This window comes from Danio rerio, chromosome 3 (genome assembly GCF_049306965.1).
Source record: "Danio rerio strain Tuebingen ecotype United States chromosome 3, GRCz12tu, whole genome shotgun sequence".
NCBI lineage: Eukaryota > Metazoa > Chordata > Actinopteri > Cypriniformes > Danionidae > Danio > Danio rerio.
Genome location: NC_133178.1, coordinates 34,466,138 through 34,487,834, shown reverse-complemented (window position 1 = coordinate 34,487,834; position 21,697 = coordinate 34,466,138). Strand labels below are relative to the sequence as shown.

General features: G+C 33.9%; 1 protein-coding gene across 4 annotated transcripts in view; it reads right to left on the bottom strand.

Moving 5' to 3' along the window:
- Positions 1-21,047, bottom strand: part of traf7 (TNF receptor-associated factor 7) — a 29,005-nt gene extending 7,958 nt beyond the window's left edge. For 3 of the 4 annotated variants that reach the window (XR_012400013.1, XR_012400020.1, XM_009299553.3), the window contains exons 1-17: positions 20,977-21,047; positions 17,791-17,923; positions 17,651-17,708; positions 16,687-16,772; positions 11,756-11,872; positions 11,525-11,617; positions 11,226-11,259; positions 7,960-8,143; positions 7,722-7,856; positions 7,399-7,616; positions 7,228-7,301; positions 7,093-7,141; positions 6,099-6,226; positions 5,936-6,018; positions 4,132-4,171; positions 3,929-4,045; positions 2,336-2,458 (exon numbers count right to left, since the gene is read on the bottom strand). Coding sequence is in view for 2 of the 4 variants with exons in the window: in XM_009299553.3 (XP_009297828.1) it covers positions 2,336-2,458; positions 3,929-4,045; positions 4,132-4,171; positions 5,936-6,018; positions 6,099-6,226; positions 7,093-7,141; positions 7,228-7,301; positions 7,399-7,616; positions 7,722-7,856; positions 7,960-8,143; positions 11,226-11,259; positions 11,525-11,617; positions 11,756-11,872; positions 16,687-16,772; positions 17,651-17,702 (1,533 nt within the window). In the remaining 2 variants the exon portion in view is untranslated. 4 annotated transcript variants of the gene reach the window in all.
- Positions 21,048-21,697: the final 650 nt, after the last annotated feature.

Here is a 21,697-nt window from a genome sequence, read left to right as displayed (position 1 = left end):
AATGTAATTTGGGAATCAAGACGGACGAGTAACAGTTGGTCTCTGTTGCTCTTGATAGCGATGGTAGAACGGTGTTCTGTCTTTCTCCCTCTGCGAGTCTGTTTTCTGTTTGCAGTCTCTGGAGACTTAATTAGACAACTTGAGACAGCGAGCAGCTTGGGTTTATCCATCTTGTCACATTTTACAAACAACTCAGAGAGCTGCTCTCTTCTTTACTAGTTAGACTGAAAACTAAAATAAAAATCTAAAGTATCTTCAAGTCTGGAACTCCAATGTTCCAGTTAGATTCATGAAAAAAGCTGACCTAAATTTAACATACAAAAAATATCTGCATATATTCCTTTATACCAACTATCAATTTACACAAAAGAACCTGTCCAAAAGATTTCAAAATCTTATTTTGCATAAAATATACAAAATGAGTTTGTTTATATTTGTTTTTTTCTAAATTAGTTAATTTCAGTTCAGTTCAATAAGTAGCTAAACAAGGCTAAATGCTAAGTTTTTTTTCTAATGGCCCAGTTAAAAGATTTAAATAACATGGGCTTGAAATTAACACCCGCTAACCTGTCAAATGCGTGTAGATTTCAGCGGTGGCAGGTTAGAGAGCCATTCCCACTAGCCACTTTGGCTGGTTAAAAATCATTTTAAATTGTAGTTTATCGAGAACGACTGGAAAAATAACTGTTTGCGTGAGCAAAAGAAAGCAGGTGAATTTCGAATAAGAGGATAATCACACGCACAGTGAGACGCAGGCTTTCTTCACTTACTGAAGAGGGCTTTAGTAACGCGTGCATGGCTAGTGTGATGTGCACAAGAGTTTAACAAGAGTGCGCGCTCCTTTTTCCTTGTGTGCAGTAAAAGTGCCTGCAAATGCAACTTGTGCAATTGGTTCTCTTTGAAATAGACTCGACAAAAATAAATAAATCACTGTCCTGCTGTTTTTAAGAGCTTCAGGTTCTTTTTTAAAATGTTTAAAAAGCAGCAGCAGTTGCCGATTTCCTTATTTTACCAAACTTTGAACAGATTATTATTGGGCCTAATGTTTACTTTGCGCATGTGATCATCCTTTCATTATCGCACACAGTGTTTTTTGTATGCTTTCTTTTGCTTACAGTTATTTTTTTTTATACATGGTTTAATTATCATCCTTTACAATAACTGCTTTACTAGAAGATTAACTTCTCATTTATGTATAGTTAACTGGTGGTCTGGGACCTTTAGCCTGGACAAACTACTGTGCATAGTTTTAGATACATGACAATAGTTATTTTTAAAATTATATTTTCTTAAAGAAAGGCTATGTTAAATAAAAAGTGGATGTTTATTTATTTTGTTTTAATAATTTTTTAAAATTATTTAAAATGTGTAGCTAAGGAATAGTTAGGTATTTGTTTATTTATTTTTGGGGTGACCAGAGAAGGTAAATCCTTAATGCTGAGTTCTGAAAAATCATTTGAAATTAGAACTAATTCCAATGCAACATCATTAAACCAAAAACTATTTGCTGATGCTCATTGAGCAATGTCATACACAACAATCAAAAAGTGAAATGAATGAGAAGGGGACATAACACAAAACCTAAATAAAGTAATTTTAGCATGCCAAAGTCAAATTTATTCATATAAAATATATTTTCCCAACAACCAAATTGTGACTAGTGATCAAAAAAGTTAAACAACATTAAAAAGTACATTAATAAATAATCTTTTGTTAAAACTTTTATTGCGGATGAACGTTAAAAATTTGCTGGGTGTTAGCCCGATTGGGTAGCTTTACATGGACAATTAAGACCTGTTTAAAATTATTTAGGTATTCATTTTATGAGTTAAAGGTAATTATTCTTTTATATTCCAACAAAATTAAGACTTTCAGGCCTAAATAAAATTTTGTATATTTATGATGCTGCAGATACCCCGAGTAGATTTCTCATTTTAAAGGTTTAATTAAATGATATAAATAAAAATCACACTTTAACTAATAAAACCTGAATAATTTATACACATTAACAACGGCAGTGACCTTTATTAAGTCGTGATTAATTGATTAATTGATTTGTTTATTTAAAGAAAGTCTGCTTTGCCCGTTTTTTTTTTTTTTCTGGAGTTTGTATTTTTTACGAATTAATGAAAATAAATTATTACAGGCATAAAATTCAATTTACTTGATCGTTTAAAAATAAGGGATATGTAAACTCATTTTCAAGACTGTATGTGAAAACAACCTAATTACCCAATAACCAGCATACAGTCCTTTATGATGAAATCTTGGAGATCCTGAAGCAACTGAAAGGGTTGTTTTGTATTCAAACCGTTCAAAGTTTAACACTCCTAACCTTTATGGTTTGATAAGATCCACTGTAAAGATGATTCTGAGAAGCAACCAAAGCTCGAACCCAGTGATTTAAACCAGTCAGCTCCTTCTTTAGCTTCAGCTCTGTGCCAACAATATCCCACACCTACAGAGACAGAGAGAGATGTTCAAGCACACTGTGAATTGGTAATCTGGAAATTCCCTGAGAGATGAGCTCATTCTGCAGTTGAGCCTCCACTCCCTCAATCCTCCCACACATAACCATGGTGATACAAGCACAGCGTGAGCTCTTCAGACGCTCTCGCATAGCCAAGAGCATCTCATTCTGCTAAAACTCTGTGCTTCTCCGTTCTCTGCTGGAGATCGGATCCAATCCTCTTCAGCATTTTAGGGAAAACATTGTGCGATTGTTAAAGAATCATCTAATATTAATAATCTAAACTATCAGTGGTTGTTTCGGGTAACTGCAATTGTTGCAATCCCTATAGAATGCACATAAACCAAAATATGTAGACATTGATCTGAACGCTAATGCAATTTTAGTTTTACTTTCAAATTCACAACACTTTGCAGGGTGTTGAGTGCATTGCATTGATGGACACCCCATGGAAAGTTGGATACATACCCTTGGTAGCTTAAGCAGAATAGAGCAGCGTATTGGTCATTTGCAGGTTAAATTTGCATTGACAAGTTAATGAGACTGTTCACTCAAAAATTAACCATCTGTTTCTTCTGTTGAACTTATTTATTCCGAAGAATGCTGGTTGATCATTATGGGTGTCAAAATTAATTGCTTCTTTGATGCACTGCGATGCAGATGTTAACGATTCTGTATTGGTTTATTAATAGATCACCACCGGTTATTATGTACTGAAAACATTTATTTCATAAGCGCTATGTGGCAGTAGAAAACTATTCTAAAAAGGCAAAAGTGAGTAACTTAAATGCTTCAACTACTTAAAAGGCAAACAACTGTGCACAATTCACTTTTTTCTACAGGTATATATATATATATATATATATATATATATATATATATATATATATATATATATATATATATATATACATACATATACACACACACACATATATATATATATATATATATACACACATATATATATATATATATATATATATATATATATATATATATACACACATACATATATATACATACATACACACACATATATATAAATAAATAATTTATATATATATATATATATATATATATATATATATATATACTTACATATATATACATACATACACACACATATATATATAAATAAATAATTTATATATATATATATATATATATATATATATATATATATATATATATATATATATATATATATATATATATATATAAAAAATTCTTGAATTAGCTAGTTATATGAAAAGCATATTTCCAAAATATACAATTATTGTCTGTAACTGCAATTACTTCTTAGACAATTAATTGTCAGCCAAATTTCACACAAAAGAGGTTTATAGAGCCAACATGCACATCACCAAATGGGGCAGAATGAAGCTTGACATTAGCTGCTTGATTGGGCATGTGTTTGCAGACGCGCACATCATCTCTACAACAGACGATACTGACCTTAATGGCTTTGAGAGAGCCGCTGAAGAGCATGTTGTGTGAGGACACTAGAGTGCACACAGGGTTATCGTGTGCCCGGATGGTGTTCACTTTCTGAAGGGTCTGGATATCCCAAACCTGAGGAAGAGCAAGTGAATGTGTATTAGTTACTGTCCGAATCAGTAGTTTGATTCCTCTTTTAAATGCACTTCAGGGACACTCACAATGATTGTACAATCAGCTGAGCCACTATACAGCTTGTTCCTGCAGAAACAAAAAAAAATGTGCAAGAATTTGTAAGTTCCCTTGTCCATTTAAAGACAACATGAACATGACATTTGCAACCGTTTTTACTTTGTTAAATTCTTTTTAAATATTGTATATTTTTATTAGAGCTGTAACCAGAGCCTAAAACTACACTTCATAATTGTTTTTTCAGTGCTTTCAAAATAAAAGCATACAGCTTTTTGTTTGGTGCTTTTTAAAATGCACAAAATGGATGTGACTGTGTGTCATTCGTAAAACATGGTTATGTCCACATAAAAATCAGTGCAGTGCATCAGATTACATATTTATATGATTATTTTAATTTGTAAAGCTGGTTCGGAACAATAGTCATTTTTCTTAAAGGCCAAATTGTGCATAACACTTGTTAACATTTCATATACTTCTTATACTTGTCAACCTCAATGTTTATTTTGAACTTGATGACTGTTAATTTAGGCCATTACCTATAATACACTGATTTGACTTTTTCAGTAGAACTCAGGCTTCAATGTAAGAATGAAACACATCTCTCACTAACAATCTGCACTGATGAATCAGACCCAGTAAAAAATAAATAAATAAATAAATAAAAAAAAAACTTTTCTACGGATATTTGTCCATAATTAACATCTGATAAACGTTTTTAAAACTAAACTGCTAATAGACATGTCGTATTCCAAGTAGGTCTGACCTGCACAGCCATAGAATACACAACCTCTGACCTACACAAGTTTTTGCTTAATTGACCGCCATGCAGATGTTCATTTATAGCCCAGGAAGCCAAATTTATACATTTCGTGAATTGGGAATACACAACTTTAATTTATAACACTAAAACACTTTGAAATTTTAAAGATAACAGTAAATATAAAATAGCAATGAAATGGAGAGAAACAAAGCTATGAAATTGTTAAAATGCAAAAGCACTTTGTGAATGCACCCGATGAACATTCGTTAAAGACTTTCAGCTATACGGATTGTCATTTAAAGGCTAGATCAACTAGTCCCTCCAGCAGATCCAAAGTAATCTTTTGGCAAAACTGTCAGCCTGCTCCTCCATATTATGCTATTATGAATATTATTGTGCAATAGGTCTGCGCGATTTGGGCAAGATATTTAATTGCAATTTTTTGACAGATATTGTGATTTTCATTTAATTTTGTAGTCAAGCTTCAGCTCAATAATCTGTAAGCCGTGGCAACAATTCTTCGACAACTTTTAAAAATGACCTATTTTTGTTCGGTGTCTGTGACTTAGAAACCAAAATATTCCCATATTACCAATGCTGTTTATCTTTTTTGATTGTAATTTGTCTATTAATGCTTCTGAAGCAGCAGACGCCATTATCCCACTTGCTCACGCTTTCCTGTTGTTTTTTTTTTGTGGATGTTCGGTTGCACAATTCTGACTAGGCAAAACAAAAGTGTGCTCACTCAGTTAGCTAGTAAGACTGTCACACACAAACAGCAGTCACACATTTGCTCTGGGTGGGAGAAAAGAAATACATAGATATTTCATATTGCAGCCTCTTGCGATTTACTAATCGTAACGTTTCAAGTTGCGATTTGATTTTGATTTATCAAACAGCCCAATTGTACAATAACCATAATTAGAATGTTTCTCAATTTAGTAAACTGTAAATAACAGTATGGAAACGAAAATGAAATGCTTTGATTTAATTTTCCATACTTCTTTCGGACCTGCAAGTGTCTCAAATCAAACGCAAAGGAACTCACTAAAGTCTTAATTTAAAAAGCTTACCCCTGAATGCACAATGCCAACACTATGCCATCATGGCCTTCGAGAGTCTTCTGGCATTTGTATGTGGTGCACGTGTCCCAAACCTGCGTAGAGCACAGATGTACAGATGATTTATCTGTAAAAAGAAGGTTACACACCAACCAAAGACAGCAGGTGAAATTACCTTGATGGATTTGTCTGATGACCCACTAAAAAGTAGATCGCCTGTCGAATAAACACACAGGCACCACACCGGACCCTGATGGCCCACAAAAGTACCCTTACATTTGAAGATCTGCTGGGGGTCGTAGGCTGCAAAACAATTCATAAGAGTCAGACGATTAGGGTTCCTGCTCTAAACCCAATGTCAAATTCCCTGACTTTCACTGACTAAAAAGCACATATAAATAGAAAAACAGGCCGCAGTCATGCTTGGTAGTGCCTCCAGAATTGTGTTGTTCTGCGATTGCTGAATTGAAGGCAAAATCAAGCAAATAAAGCAAAATTTAGAGCTGCCTGCAATTTTATTTTTTTTTTTATTTATGCAGATTTCCACACCATCTGCATTGTTTTTTATTGAATAACACTCTTTTCATGCATGGAAAGTGCTCATGTGCTGTGTGATACCTTAAGCTGTCAACAGTGGTTCATGAGGTTAAAATAAGGTGTAAAAAATAAAAATGTTCAAATTTGAACAGCTTTTTACAGCAAAACAACACAAAAAAGGGTGTAAATACTGCCGCAAATTGAGAAAAGTCAAAGCAATATCAGCAATTTTAGGCTGCAAAAATCAGATTTTTTTTTTACACAAAATTCAAGAGGGACGCGTTCAGCACTGAGTAGACAAACAAAAAAACACCCACTGACAGTATTTTAACAGCTACAGCCTGGTGATTGCATTTGTTGCCTGCCAAGGGGGGAGGACTAAAATGACAGTGAAAAGTAGCCTAACCTTAACACAAGGTAGAAACACATTATTAAAAAAAAAAAAAATTTTGCTAAACAAGATGCAAACTTCAAGACAATCAAAAAAATCCCTGCTATTTCCTGACTTGGAAAAAACAAACATAAAATTCCCTGACTAAAATGGCCCTTTTTTAAAGTCCATGGCCCGAGGGAACCCTGTTCAACATATTCACAGAAACTGAGAATAAAAAGGAGAAAATGAGGACACTTACAGCCCAGTATGCCCATATTGAGCCTGGCATTGATGTGAGACAGTTCATCCTGCAAAAGGAGAGAAGTGTTAGAAAGCTAATACAAAGCAGCTGTACATCTTATTTTGCTAAAACCCAGATCGAAAATAGACCTACGTTTAGCATGGAAGCATCTCGCCTGAACTCCATCAGATCTTCACTGAGCTTGCTCTGATTCTCATCCAGCACATCTGCCACATTAGCACAAAAAAGACCAGCAAATTGAACACTAATGCACATTTTGGCTTACAAACAACAAGCGGCTAAGAGTTAGCTCCATGTCCTCACCGAACTTGAGTTCCAAGTTTTTCTCCAGCTGGTCCAGCTTCTCTGAGAGTTTACCAAGCATTGAGCGCAGGAACGAAATGTCCTGGTCCTTCTGCGCCAGTGTCACCTGCATCTCATGGAATCTGTCATCCGTCTGCTGGAGAAACTCCTTTAGTCCCTCAAACTTACAAACCTCCAGGTGAGTCTCGTATGTGTCCTGATTCCCGATGAAGGTGCAACTGGAAGAAAAATCCAGCGTAGGTGAATTTGAGGTTGCTTTATATTTTGTATTTGGTTTCATATGTATGGTAGCAATCAATAGGAGCTTTTCTAAATATGCATACCCATATTTAGAATGAGGGCACTTGATGTGTTCACATTCTTTCAGATGGGCCTCTAAGTTCATAGTGAGCAATGGAGGGCAGTTGGGGTTGTTGGGACAGCGAACGGGTCTGTAGTCACAGCTTACTTCATGATCTCTGTCAAACACATTCCAGAGTTATTACACTCCCTTTCACTGACTCACGCGGATGTTGCAATCAAACGCCGCTATTGCAAAAGCCAGTGAACCTGTGTACTCACTTTCTGGTGCTGAGCTTGATGGTAAAAGGACAGCCAAGTGGGTCAACCTCATAGGCACCAGACTTGCCCGAGGCAGCTGGACGACAGCCGTACTTGCAGTGGATGAAAAGCTCTCCGATTTGCTCAGCCACAGCTATGTTATTCACTACCACTGTGAGCTTCGAATTGTCCACCGGGCATTTCTCTGTAGAAGCATAGGATATTGGGGAGAAAATAAAGGAAAGACTAATGTTATATTGATAACATGACTCAAACTAACAGCATGAAAAGAAGCATTCAGAATGGACAGGAAATGAAAGAGGAACAGAGATAGAAACCTGCAATTAGCCACTCCTGTCAGTGACAGCACTTTTTGAAACCACAAATAGTCAAATGTGTGTCTGAACATATTCAGATCCTATCTTCTTATTCATGTTTTTTTGTTGTAGCTTGAAATCATTACAAGCATTGTTAAATAAAAAAAAAGATAAATATACATAATAATTCACACACACACATATATGTATATAAATATATATTAGTGGTGTAACTGATCTCAGATCTTTTGGTTCGTATCATACAATGGTTTTTGAGTCACTGATTGGACCATTTTTCAGATCAGCAAAAAAAGGAGATGACAAATGTCAATTGTTTTCCATGCATTAATTTATATAGAAATATTATGGAAAAAACTATTGGTTTTAGCAAACATAACTTAAAACCTGTCATTTTAATAAAAATAAAAATAAAGAAAGAACCAGCTGGAAAAAAATATATATATATTCAATACGAAAAATGACCGTTGCTACTGTTGCTGATATTAATAAATATAGAAATTCAACATCTTGTACAACAGATCATGTTTATTTTCAATAAATGATTCAACAATTCACACATAAAAATTTATGTTTCATTATGGGTGGAGCATTGTTGAAAACCTATTGAATTACATAATATTGATGTTTTTTTTGTCGCCACCCATTGGATACACAATGTAAGTGCTACAACATTCTCCAGCGTCAAGTTCTATTAAGCAGGGATTTTAATCTTTACCATAAACAGTGTTCATATCTGAGCTGTAAACTGTTATTCCAGGACTTGAGTGATTTAATTGTTTGTAACTAAAGTGTAAAAACTGAATCTCTCTTGATCAAATGCAGATTTGAATGCAGCGCTTTCGAGGGATTGAAAAGCATATGCAAATCATTATTAGTTTTCATTCATGTTGTGTGGGTTTGAATTGAGACCTTGATCTTTTAATATTTATGTGTAGCTTTACACTGAATGCATTCATGCAAGCTAAACAAACAAACAAACACCTTTAATTATTAACCTAAGTATGCAATTAGGTTAGTCCCACAACTAACTTTTCCGTCATCATTGTATTTTGTAGGGAAGCCAAAATGCTTAGATGCACGTGATTTGAATGACGCGAAAGGCGATATCTCTGCAATTGTTATAAATGTTGGATTAACTATTATTAGGGATGTAACGGTATTGTAAATATCATCATACCGCAATAGCAATTTTTTTCGATATTACCGTAGTTGCATGACTCGATAAAACTATAGGTCTTCTGAGAAAATTTGCTCAGGCGAATGAAGCGAACAGGAGGTAGCGGAAACTACAATTCCCATCAGCCCAGGCATGGCCATCATCCTTTGCGGTCTGTTGTCGCTACAGATCCAGTAATGCGGAAATGGAGTGTGCTGCTAGTAGCGGGGATGAAAAAGAGCTGGAAATGATCGAACCTAAAGCGGGTTTTAAATCGGATGTGTGGAAGCATTTCGGTTTCTCTCTCGGTATGCAGGCACTGCCAGACTGTGGTGAAATACAAGTTGGGGAATAAAACTAAAAACAGTCATGGGGACTGCAGAAACACAGCACACTGTTCAGATTGATGCAGACATTGACTTGTACCGCAAAGAGACCTCTATCTCACTCATGGCTTGTCCTCTCAAGTGGGGGAAAGACAATGCACAACGTTACCCACTGCTGTCAACCTGGGCCAAGTCATATCTCTGTCCCAGAAACCTCAGTCCCAAATGAGAAGGTTTTTTTCTGTTGCAGGGGACATTGTAAAAGCCCAGAGATACCAGCTTTTACCAGATTATATTTATATGATAATTTTCCTTAAAACCCATCTCTATCTAAAGAAAGTGAGTGAGTGATTAAATGTTGAATGTGATGAGTTTTCAACAAAACTAAATTAAAACTTGATTTTATTTACATGGTTTAATATTTTTTTGTTATTAAAATTGAAAAATTGAAGTTCCTGTTTCAAAGCTTACAGGTAGATGGCTAATTTGTATGTCATTGACACTTTTGGCACTTTTTTGGAGTATTTTCATTAGTTTTGTTTTTCCTGTAAATGATTCAATAAATACTGTACCCTGCCATTCATACCGAGGTATTACCGTAGCGTGAAATTCTGATACCGTTACATCCCTACCTATTTTATATATATATATATATATATATATATATATATATATATATATATATATATATATATATATATATATATATATATATATATATATATATATATATGAAATTTACATTAGTTTTTTCCTTTTTTTTATTTAAATAGTCAAAAAACATACATTCATTAAACAACATGACTAACAACACATCATAAATATAAACAGTGTTTAACATTGTGTACATATAAACACATAAAAGACCAAAAAAAGGGAAGACAACATCAGTACAATACATTTACATTAGATTTTATATTCAATAATTCTTTAAAATAGTAATAGTCTTAACTAATGTTAACAAGGAAAACTTTAGATTTAAATAATGCATTAGATGAACAGAGGATTAATAAAATGCTAAGAATAATAACACAAATTATTGTTCATTCTTACTTCATGGTAGTATTTACATTATCATTATGTATAAAACCTTATTGTGAATGAATTACTCAGCTCTTTAAGTTGCTCAATATATTACATATTGCATAATATACATTACTATAACAACTGATCATTCAAGATTTTAAACCTAAGTTGTGAAATTTTGTGTTGCTTTATACAGTATGTGCATATCCATTCCTTACAACCGTTTTTACTGCTTTTATATACACACTATACATCTATATATACACACAATATCATTTCTAACCTATCTAAGGTCCACACAGTTACTGGTCAACTGACTGATAATTCAACCAATATCTGACTAAATTGTGCTGAGCCCTGTCTGCACTTCCTCCCTTCTGGCAGAAACTGTGGGAAAGGTGAAAGAAAGAAAAATGCTGGGATTAAAAATGCTATGCTTACCTGAGGTCAAGGCACATCGCCTGCAGAATGTGTGCTGAAGTGACAGAGGAAGAGAAACAAGCACAGTGAGAGTCAACAAGAGCGTTATTGTACGTTTTCATCCAGTCAGCTATTTTAAGTGCAAACCATCTCTCAACAAACACTTGTTCAACAGCCTGATGTTGCAGTAGGAAACGGGTCAATGAGGCGTGCTGTTCACGGCCCAAGCTGACAGGAAATCAATACATGACCTGGAACCAGATCATGACAGACAGCCCTATCCTAAGGGAGAGAGGTGAGGGGAAAAATGGCTGACTCACTCCACAGGTGGTGATGACCGGGTCCTTGAACACACTGCAGCACAGCTGGCAACAAAGCTTTACTGAGGGCTGCTCCGCAAACACCTGCGGCTCCTGGGTAGGAAAAGAGAGGGAAAGCGAGAGACACAGGGAGTCAAATCTCCTGCTGAGGACAGGTGTATGTCTGTCAGCATTTGCGTCACGGTGCTGCATCAACATGTGAAGAGGAAACAGAAGATTGCTGACACTCACCGTGTCTTCCTCTTCCTCGTGCAAGGAGAAGGTGGAGCGTAGTGACATGTTGGATTCAGAATGCAGCGAACGAACGGAGATGGCAGAGTCTGAGCGGCGAGGGGTACTGATGGGTGGCTGTAGGGAGAGAGACTGTTTATTTGTACTATTTGTAATATTTTAAATATATTTAATGCAGTGCTTCCCACAGGTTTGAAATATACTTGTGGTGGTAACCGAATTAAAAACACCTTTTACCCACAGCACATAAATAGTTAACTATATGCGACAAACAAAACATAATTTGGTTTTGAACACTATTTTTATTATTATCTGATATAGACCTTTTCTTTTCAATGGGTTAATGTAAAAAAAAAATTAAAAAAAAAAGAAATTTGAAAAAGTCCACTTTTTCTCTTTTATGCTATTCAGAAGCCATGTGCACCCACTGACAGGTAAAATCTGCTTCTATCTCTTATTCAGGTTGATATTACATATTGTAAAGTATTCTCAATTATTTTAGATGTATAAAACATGTAAATTGACATCATAAAATTAATAAAATAATCAGCAAATGATAAATAAATGACAGAAGGAATAAAAACAGTCAAGATCTCTAAAAATTATAATAATTACAAGAATAAAAGGTGTAGATTATTTAAATAAGACAAATGAGTTGATTTCCCATTTCTAATGATGTACAAATATTCCGCAGCCAATTTAGTATTCAGTAAAGTTTTTCTGAGTCGTTTAGATTAAAGAATTAATTATTTAATGTCGCTTACGCAGCTGTGCGCATAAAATTAACAACAGCTAAGAAAACGAAAGCAATACCAAATCATGGACATTTTAGTAGATTTAAAAACCCCGGCCAGGCGCAAAAAGGTGCAGGTCTCTGTGGGTCTGCAGATTGTCTGTCTTGCGCACACAGAATGAGTAGTATGAAACGGGTAAAGGAGAGAAAATTCCACAACTTAATTGTTTGTGAATGTTTGTTTATATTGGGTGGATACAAAAAAGTGTAAAAGAACGACAATAATAGTAAAAAAACAAAAAGATAAATTAAGTGTCAGTAAATATACATGGGTGACCCCAGGTATAAGTCAAAATGATTAACCCTCCTGTATAACTAATAACTACTTTCTTTTGTATTTGCCATGCTGGCAGAACATAATATTTTTTCTAGTTATTTTGCAAGATACAAGTATTGAGCTTAAAGTGCAATTAAAAGGCTTAACTAAATTAATTAGGTTAACTAGGCACATTCGGTTAATTAGGCAAGTCCTTGGACAACAGTAGTTCATTCTGTGGACAAATAATAATTTGAATTCTAATATTGACTTATATTTTTAAACCAACTTAAAAACTGTTTTTATATTCCAGCCATATTCCATTCTATTTTTTATTCCAGCCAAACTGAAACTAATTCTAGAATTTTTTTTTTTTATATTCTAGAAAATACTGTGAAAATTTCCCTCCTCGGTTAAACATCACTTGAGAAAAACTTTTTAAAAGAAAAAAAATTCACGGGATAGCTAACAATTTTGCCTTCAGCTATGTTTTATACATTTTTAAATAGCGGTCATGTGTGGACATACACTATAACTGTAAGTGTTTAAAGCCCAGGGCATGCATATTAATTCAGATTGCAACATAACAGTCTATTTTTTGCCCTGATTGGCATTTTTTCCCACTCATGGGAGTTACCTGAGAACAAGGAAGCATTGGTGTTTGAGGCTGAAAGTATGTCATTTCTATGTACTGAACTGTTATTATTCTGTTAAGTATATCCAGATTTTCATTATTTGGCACCTCACAGAAAGGTCTGGGAATAATCATGTTACAAGTATGAGCAATTTAATCTCCCTGAGCAATACAAAAAGCCAGCGTATGCGAGTTCACACTGCATGATGTTGTCATATCACGTTTCTTTTCACACTGCATGACTACTTGGGGTAGCTTTCAGCATATTGCATGATTTTACTACATTATGAATTGCCCAACAACTCTTTCCGGTGTACCAACTGTAAAACAGAAGTTATAAGGAAATAATCTCACTTGAAAGCTGAAATCTTTTGCAAGACTGGAAATAGTATACCCTGTTGTGATACGAGTCAGACGAAGCATTAAACAGACATGGATGCTCCTGCCAAACCTTCCTCCATGTATTAGGTCCAAAGGGATTAAGAAGAAGCTTTTCTCTCAGTTGAAGCAATGTTTCCTGATTGTGTGGTCACCGACAGGTCCACTTATTTAGCATGCCAAATACATCTATAACATATCAGCGATTCTGTCAATGCATCTTTGATAATTCACACTGTGTGACTGGCACTTCGAAACTTCAACAGCGATTTCACAAAACCTATCACTGAGTAAAAGTATTGGGACTATAATCATGCAGTGTGAATTCAACTCTGAATAAGGCATGCCCCCTACCTCTTTTGAAAACCCTGCCTTACACAGATACTTTTAACAGCACTGAAAACAGGAAACACAAGTATTAAATTAACAGCTTAAATTAATAGCTTTGACAATTTAGTAAACAACTACATCAACTACTCTCTTTTCAAATAGAGGCCTACCTGAACATAGAAAGTGACTGACAGGAGTAACGCACTTTAAAGTTTTCTGACTCACTTACAATAAAATATTAAATAAGATTGACAACATCTGATTTACAAAAGCTGTGCATAGCCAGAAGGGAATCTCAGAGAAACACCAGTGTTTAGTTCCTAAATTAACCTGTTGCTGAACAAATCAAGTGAGTCAGTGATTCAACAATCCTGCTACAATAAGGAATTTATGCTGTGCAATATATTGTCACAGAAACTGTTGAGATAAGCGATATTATAGTCTTTTAGAGATCATTTCATGCCACACTGCATAATGGCTATACAACAGCATAATAATGCAAATAGTCATAAAAACTTCAAAATACTTATCATTCTTAAGGTTATTTAGATTCTAGAATTTGATGTCAAAAAGGTAAATGTCCCATTTTAAATATTATTAAATGTCCAATTAGTTAAATATCCAGTTATAAACTTGACACCGGTAAGGTACAACATAAATGTCATGGTAAAATGGCTTTAATGTTATTTGTGAATTTGTAAATATATATTTCAACGGCAAAAAAGATTGAGCTGATTACAAGTTTAGTTGAGATTGCATGACAAGTCGCTATATCGATTATTCTGACAGTCCTAATGATTTATTCATAAAAACACTCTTGCTTCATTCTACAAAAAAAAAATCAGTCATTTTGAACAATCAGTTTGACTGAATATTGAATATTGACTCAATATTGAATAAGTCAGTAAATTACCCATCAAGTCTTATTAAAGCATTTATTCTTCCAGAACAGGTCTTAACCAACCCCAGTTAAGTATAGTATGGCATTCTATAACAGTAACAGTGGTTATTATTAATGTAAAATAACAAATTAATGTTAATTGAATGATAATTCGGCCTCTACAAGAAGGCATTTGTCAATCTGTCCATAAACCTAAGATCAGTTTAACACCCTGGTCTATATCTATTTGAATATTGGAGCTGTGGCTATAAAGTATGGCTGCATGATAATTGGAAAAAAAACTGACATTGCAATATTTAGTTTTCCTGTGATATACATTGTGATTTGAAAGTATTCTTATGGTGCACTCACTCTAGGCTATTTGAACTGTGCCTGGACATGTTTCCCAGTTCATTTGACAAGTGTGAGTGCTCCGAATCTAATTGCAAGAGGTGTGTCAAAGCACGGTTAGGTTGGGCTTTGGCGCAGTACACTTAAAAAAAAGTGAGCCTGAGCTGGAAAATGAATACGCGACGTCACATTTAAGGGACTGTTTTATATGGATTTAATAATTATTCTTACTTTTCAACAAACGCAAAATGATATAGCTTATTAAAGATGCAAACCCCTCGCTGCATGACAGCTGTACCTTAAACAAACCTCCTAAATCGCCCAGCACAATGACTATTATGATCATTCATGAGCGTGTGGATTTGTTTGGCAAAATATTTGACTGCATGTCACTGCATCCCAAATGACTAAAAATAATAAAAAATGATAATAACGTTAATTAAAGCAATCTCCACTGAGCTGAGCAAGAGTGCTTCTCTTCTGTTAAACTGAAATTTTGCATAATTGATGACGTAAGCGTGCTCCATTTAGGAAGGCAGTTTTTGAGTTTTTGATGTTAATAAAAAACAAATAAATAAATGAACAAATAAACATTATAATTTTTAAAAATGCAGTGCGAGTGCAGGCCATGGGGGGGAGAGGGGAAATCGTCGCAACTCGGCATGGTTCAACGCAACTGTAGCACGTGCGAGTAGTACGCCCTTCATTTTAAATTGATTAGGATGATTTTTGGAGGAGTGCATCTAAGTAAAATGCACAAAATTATAACAAAATATATGCAAATGAAAATAAATTACAACACAGATGAAAAAATAGAACCAAAAAAAAAAAAAGAAATAAACATCGCTTTATGCTTTTTGGTGGAGTCTAACAGTATTGACATAAAGAAATTCAATAATCAAATGTAAAATTACACAATATAGTTATCATCGTAAACATAATTAAACACAATTAGTCTTTGTTAAAGTGGCATTTTTATATACTTGTGTCCAAATGGTTTAAATTGATTAGAAATTGCCTGAAATCCTGTGATGTGACTATTGCAGATTCGTACATTGCGATATTGATGCTAAAATGATATATTGTGCAGCCCTACTATAAAGAATTATAAGCAATAGTTCAAAAGTATACACAGTCACTTATGAACATTCCATGCAATAAATACGACAAACGTATAAATCACCAAAATCCTTCATCAAACTATCTGCTGGCCATGATGTATGTCAATGACAAAATTGCAAGGTTTTTGATTTCCACCCCTCAATATGTAAATGTGATTGGCTGCTTTGAAAAGGGATGTGATGATTACCATGCCATCGTCGTCGTCACGAGTGGAGTAGGTCAGAGTGCTGGAGGTTGAAGGGGTCCTACGATGCTGCTTGTAATTAGTTTCCGCTGAAATGAAAGAGCATGGTTACATGGTGACTGATTGAGCCCTGTTGCTAGGCAAACAGTCACACAGACTTCTGTCCAATCAATGCAGATCTATGTCATTTTCAACACCAGTAATTGCTTTTATAGCAGTCTGATGTACAACATCACAAGCAAAAGTCTCTTATACTCTTTATTTTTAGTAAATTTCAAAACAGCAGTTTAATACATTTTTTCAAATACTTTGGACCACCGAGGACCACCTAATACAGTTGAAGTCAGAATAATTAGCCCCTCTTTGCATTTTTTTCTCTTTTTAAAATATTTCCGTAATGATGTTTAACAGAGCAAAGAAATTTTCAGAGTATTTCAAATAATATTTTTTCTTCTGGAGAAAGTCTTATTTGTTTTATTTTGAGTAGAATAAAGCAGTTTTTAATTTTTTGAAAACTATTTTAAGGAAAAAATTATTAGTCCATTTAGACTTTTTTTTTCTACGATTGTCTACAGAACAAACCATCGTTATACAATAATTTGCCTAATTACCCTAACCTGCCTAGTTAACCTAATTAACCTAGTTAAGCCTTTAAATGTCACTTTAAGCTGTACAGAAGTGTCTTGAAAAATATCTAGTAAAATATTATTTACTGTCATCGTGACAAAGATAAAATAAAACAGTTATTAGAGAGTTATTTTAACTTTATATTAAAAGTTATTAAAACTATTATGCTTAGAAATGCATAAAAAAAATGCTCTTTGTTAAACAGAAAAAAAAAAAATCAGGGGGGGGGGGGGCTAATAATTCTGACTTCAAGTGTAGGTCAGTATTTTGCATACCAAAGTTTTACATGAGCATTTTACAGCTCTAATATGATTCATGTGGTCCAACAGTTAATACTGACCTTTTGCTACTTGTGGGACTGCTGGAAACGTGGATCCAAAACCAGCATCCATTTTGGCCTGCATACAGATAATTATACAAGTCGTTTTTACTAGTAAATTCTTCAAATAACACAATAGCTGACAATTCATATCAGACTACCTTGTTGGTGATGTCCGGTGAAGGTACAGTGGTAGTGGCAATTGCCACGGATCCTCCCGAGAATCAGTCAAAGCGCGATGGTTTACTAACACTCATAATACAGCAAAGCATTGAGCAAAATACCTGCTGTAGCCTGTGGATAAGGGGAAAATAATTAAAAACATGATCTCTCACTAACAATAAATATATAATGCAAACTAGCTGACAATAAATTCAATTTAAAAAGACAATAAAAAATTGTAACCTGTTTAAAAACAACACAAACTAGTGAAAAAAGCACAACAGCACAAAATGAAATACCCCACCATGACCGATTTTACTACGTACAATATTAATTGTGTGCAAGGCACTATAAGTAAACCACAAAAAAATATTAATATTAATTTCACAAAAAATTAATATTAAGCTTTTATATTTTTGGTGTACAACACAATTTTTATTTAAACTTTGATCCATAATAAAATACAATTGAGCAATTCCATGCAAATGTCAACCTTGCCATAAAAATAATAATAAAATAGAATTCATCAAATGTTTCACCCAAAAAAAAAGCTCACCAAAATACGGAAACATTTTCTACATTTTTTGTGTAAGCAAGTATTTTACAGTACATAAAAATACTCAAAAATGTCTGTCAATGTTTTTAAACCATAATATTTGATTTTAAAAAAAAAAGTCACACATGTGGCAATGTTACACCGGTCACATACAAAACGGAGAGATGTCACATCCATAAACCAAGCTTTTTCCTCATTAATGCAAAAATTTTCAACAATTTCTGTTCTATAGTAAGACAACTCTTATTCTTTGGATTAGCATTATTTCTTTGGGGTGTGCAGTTTAGTTCACAGAATTTCTACAAAGCATGTTGTATACTGTAAACTCGCTGACATTTTTGGTCACATCCAAAACACATGTTTATTTTCTACATTTAATTGATTGATGTTTTTCTGATCCCTTAACTCTGTGGTTAGTTGTTTTGGAAAATATGAACGTTTCAAATGTTAACATATACTTTAATATTATATAACATATAGTTTAATTTAAATGTTGAGTCTTTACTGCAAAAGTCTAGGCATGGGCCGGTAAATGATTTCTGACGGTATGAAAACTATGGATAAAAATATCACGGTTTTACGGTATTGTGCTCTGAAATATATTCTTTTTAAATGTCTGGATAAAAAACTAAAACTTTTTCCCCTTTGGACGCAATATATTTTATTTTGAGAAACATTTATAATATTTTGGATATATTAAATAATTCAAGAGAATCACTGAGTTCTGCAGTCTTCATTTGTTTCAAAAACACTGATTTCTTTGCAATAAAAAATATTGGATATCTTTTCTGCTGGAGATACTGTTGTCCTAAAAATAAAATAAATAAAAAATGAAAAATTTCCAAACCACGGTATACCTTGAAAAAGGTTATCATCCCATGCTTAGTCACGTCCATAACGGTGGAAATGCTCAATTAATATACAAATATTCTTGTCTCAAAAAAAAAAACATTGTACATAATATACGAGTCAAAGACATTTTGTGATTTAAAAAAACTATTCCAGAAACATTAAAACATGGTAATACCAAGAAAAGTTTCTTTGTAAATGTTTAAAATAACTTTAATAGAAATAAAGTGGCTTAGTCATAAAATTTAGCAATATACTTATTTTGATGTGTATTAAGTAGGCATGGGACAAAACCGTTTTCAAAGTATACCGCAGTTTGTAAAAGTCAAGGTTATAAAACTTCCAAAATTCGTTCCTAAGGTATGTATAAGATTTTTATTTACTTATTCTTGTAAAGAAATGTGTTTTTGAAACTAATGAAGACTGCAGAAAATAAAATGTATTGTGTTCAAAGGGGAAAAAAAATTTAGTTTTTAACCCAGGCCTTTAAAAAGAATATATTTTACAGCAGAATACCAAACCATGATATTTTTATCCATGCTATCATAATGTCAGAATCTTATACTGGCCAATGCCTAGTACTAAGATATAACACAATGCAATATAATATATAAGAATATAATACAAATTTTAATTAGAAAAAAAGAGCTGCTGAAAATGGGTAATAACTAATGATTTATAGCAGAATGGTAAAGCATAAAGATATAAAATGGCAATTAAGTATTTTGGGTCAGCAATGTTATTGTTATAATCGAGTCATTTATTTGAACATGTAACTATAAACTATTGTTACGCTGAATGAAGGCGGAAGTCTTCTGTAGATTAATCTCAGTTTTTGTGCTAAGAAGAAAAGATATTTGAAAAAGATCCCATCCCACTAAAAATACACGATACAAACACACACAAATAGGTCCACTTCTTATAAGAACTATTCTGAAGAGGATTCTGTTCGATTTTTGGGGATAAAATACAGAAAAATACCAGAATAACATCCCACAGCACCATTTAACATGCACTAATAGAAAGATGACATGATATATACATTTTCTTAACGACCTTCTTATTAAATATAACTTGGCAAAAATCTTGCCACCAAGTGGCCATGTTCATTCTTCCCTACCCACATTATCTAAAAGCGCTATTGATTTAAAAGGGGTTAATGCTCTCTGGTTTTAATATAACGTTACTCAAAATACCAGCAGTGAAGAAAAACAGACACATTTCCCGACACGACGTCAAAACAATTCACAGCCTTTCATGTGTCAGAATAAACATTGGCGGAGGCTGTATGCTAACAGCACAAATCACAACGTAGTACTAATACTTTAATAGTTTTCTTCAAACCTTAAAAACGATACGATTAAGAATGTTTAAACAAACAAACTACACACCAACATGCTAATCAAGTAGGCAGATCAATGTGTTTTGAGACACAGCCAAGATTTTGTTAGCGTCTGATTGCGAAAAGCGTGGACGTTTGTGAGCGTCAGATTAAAACAGAGCGAAAATAAAACGCAAAACACGGTAAACTCCACACATTAACATGTTAAAAGACAAAAAGCAGATAAGTTTGATGCTGTACTAATGATTCGAATGCCTGAAAATGAGCTGGCTAGCTGTGTTGGCTAGCTGACGAAGTTGGTTTTTCGACCAGCTTTAGTAAAACACCAGATTTAGCTTTACGTAACGTAGGAAACAGACCACTAGCTTAGCTGCAAAAGACGTGATGGCATTAGATAAATCTCCCATGTCTGTTTAGCCAAACAAAGTAGGTTCTCACCATTGATGCTAAATCAAAGTCTGCAGATGGTCCAATTTTAGTCTTTCTCCCTCACACCCAGACGCACATCTACCGAGGCATTCTGGGAAATGTAGTGCGGAAAAACATATTACGCTTCACTGTCGGGAACTGACGCAAGTTGCTGGAATCGAACAAATAATATCGACTATTCAAGAAAGGATTAGTTTGTTTAGTTAACATTTTCTTTTTGTTTTTTAGTTTAAGATATTAACTTCCAAAGTGTTATTGTAGGGGATTAAATTTAATTTATCTTAGTGATTCGATTCTTTTGAATCATGCAAGATGCACCATGTATGTTACTGCAGGAATCATGTGTGATATGATATGACTGGCTTAACTTATCCCTCGCCGAGTACTTCAACAAATCTTAACCTTTTCAGCTTTTCTGCCAAGCAATACAAATACCAAAGCAGTCTAAAAGTTGATCAAAAGTAGAGACGTGTAAAAATATAAGTCAGAGTAGTGAAAGAGTTGTTCAAAACTTTGATTCGTTCAGTTGAAAGATTCATCCACGAAACAACATAACGTAACGTCACGCTCTTGTTAGATATTTAAGATATTGATAATTTCTTCATAATTCCGACTTTTTACAAGCCTCAGATATCCTGCACATAACCATGTATGTTCATACCAATGGTTCATACATGTAATTTTCTATCCAGCATTTAAGTTATTAAAGTAAACAGAAGGGGGTGCTGTT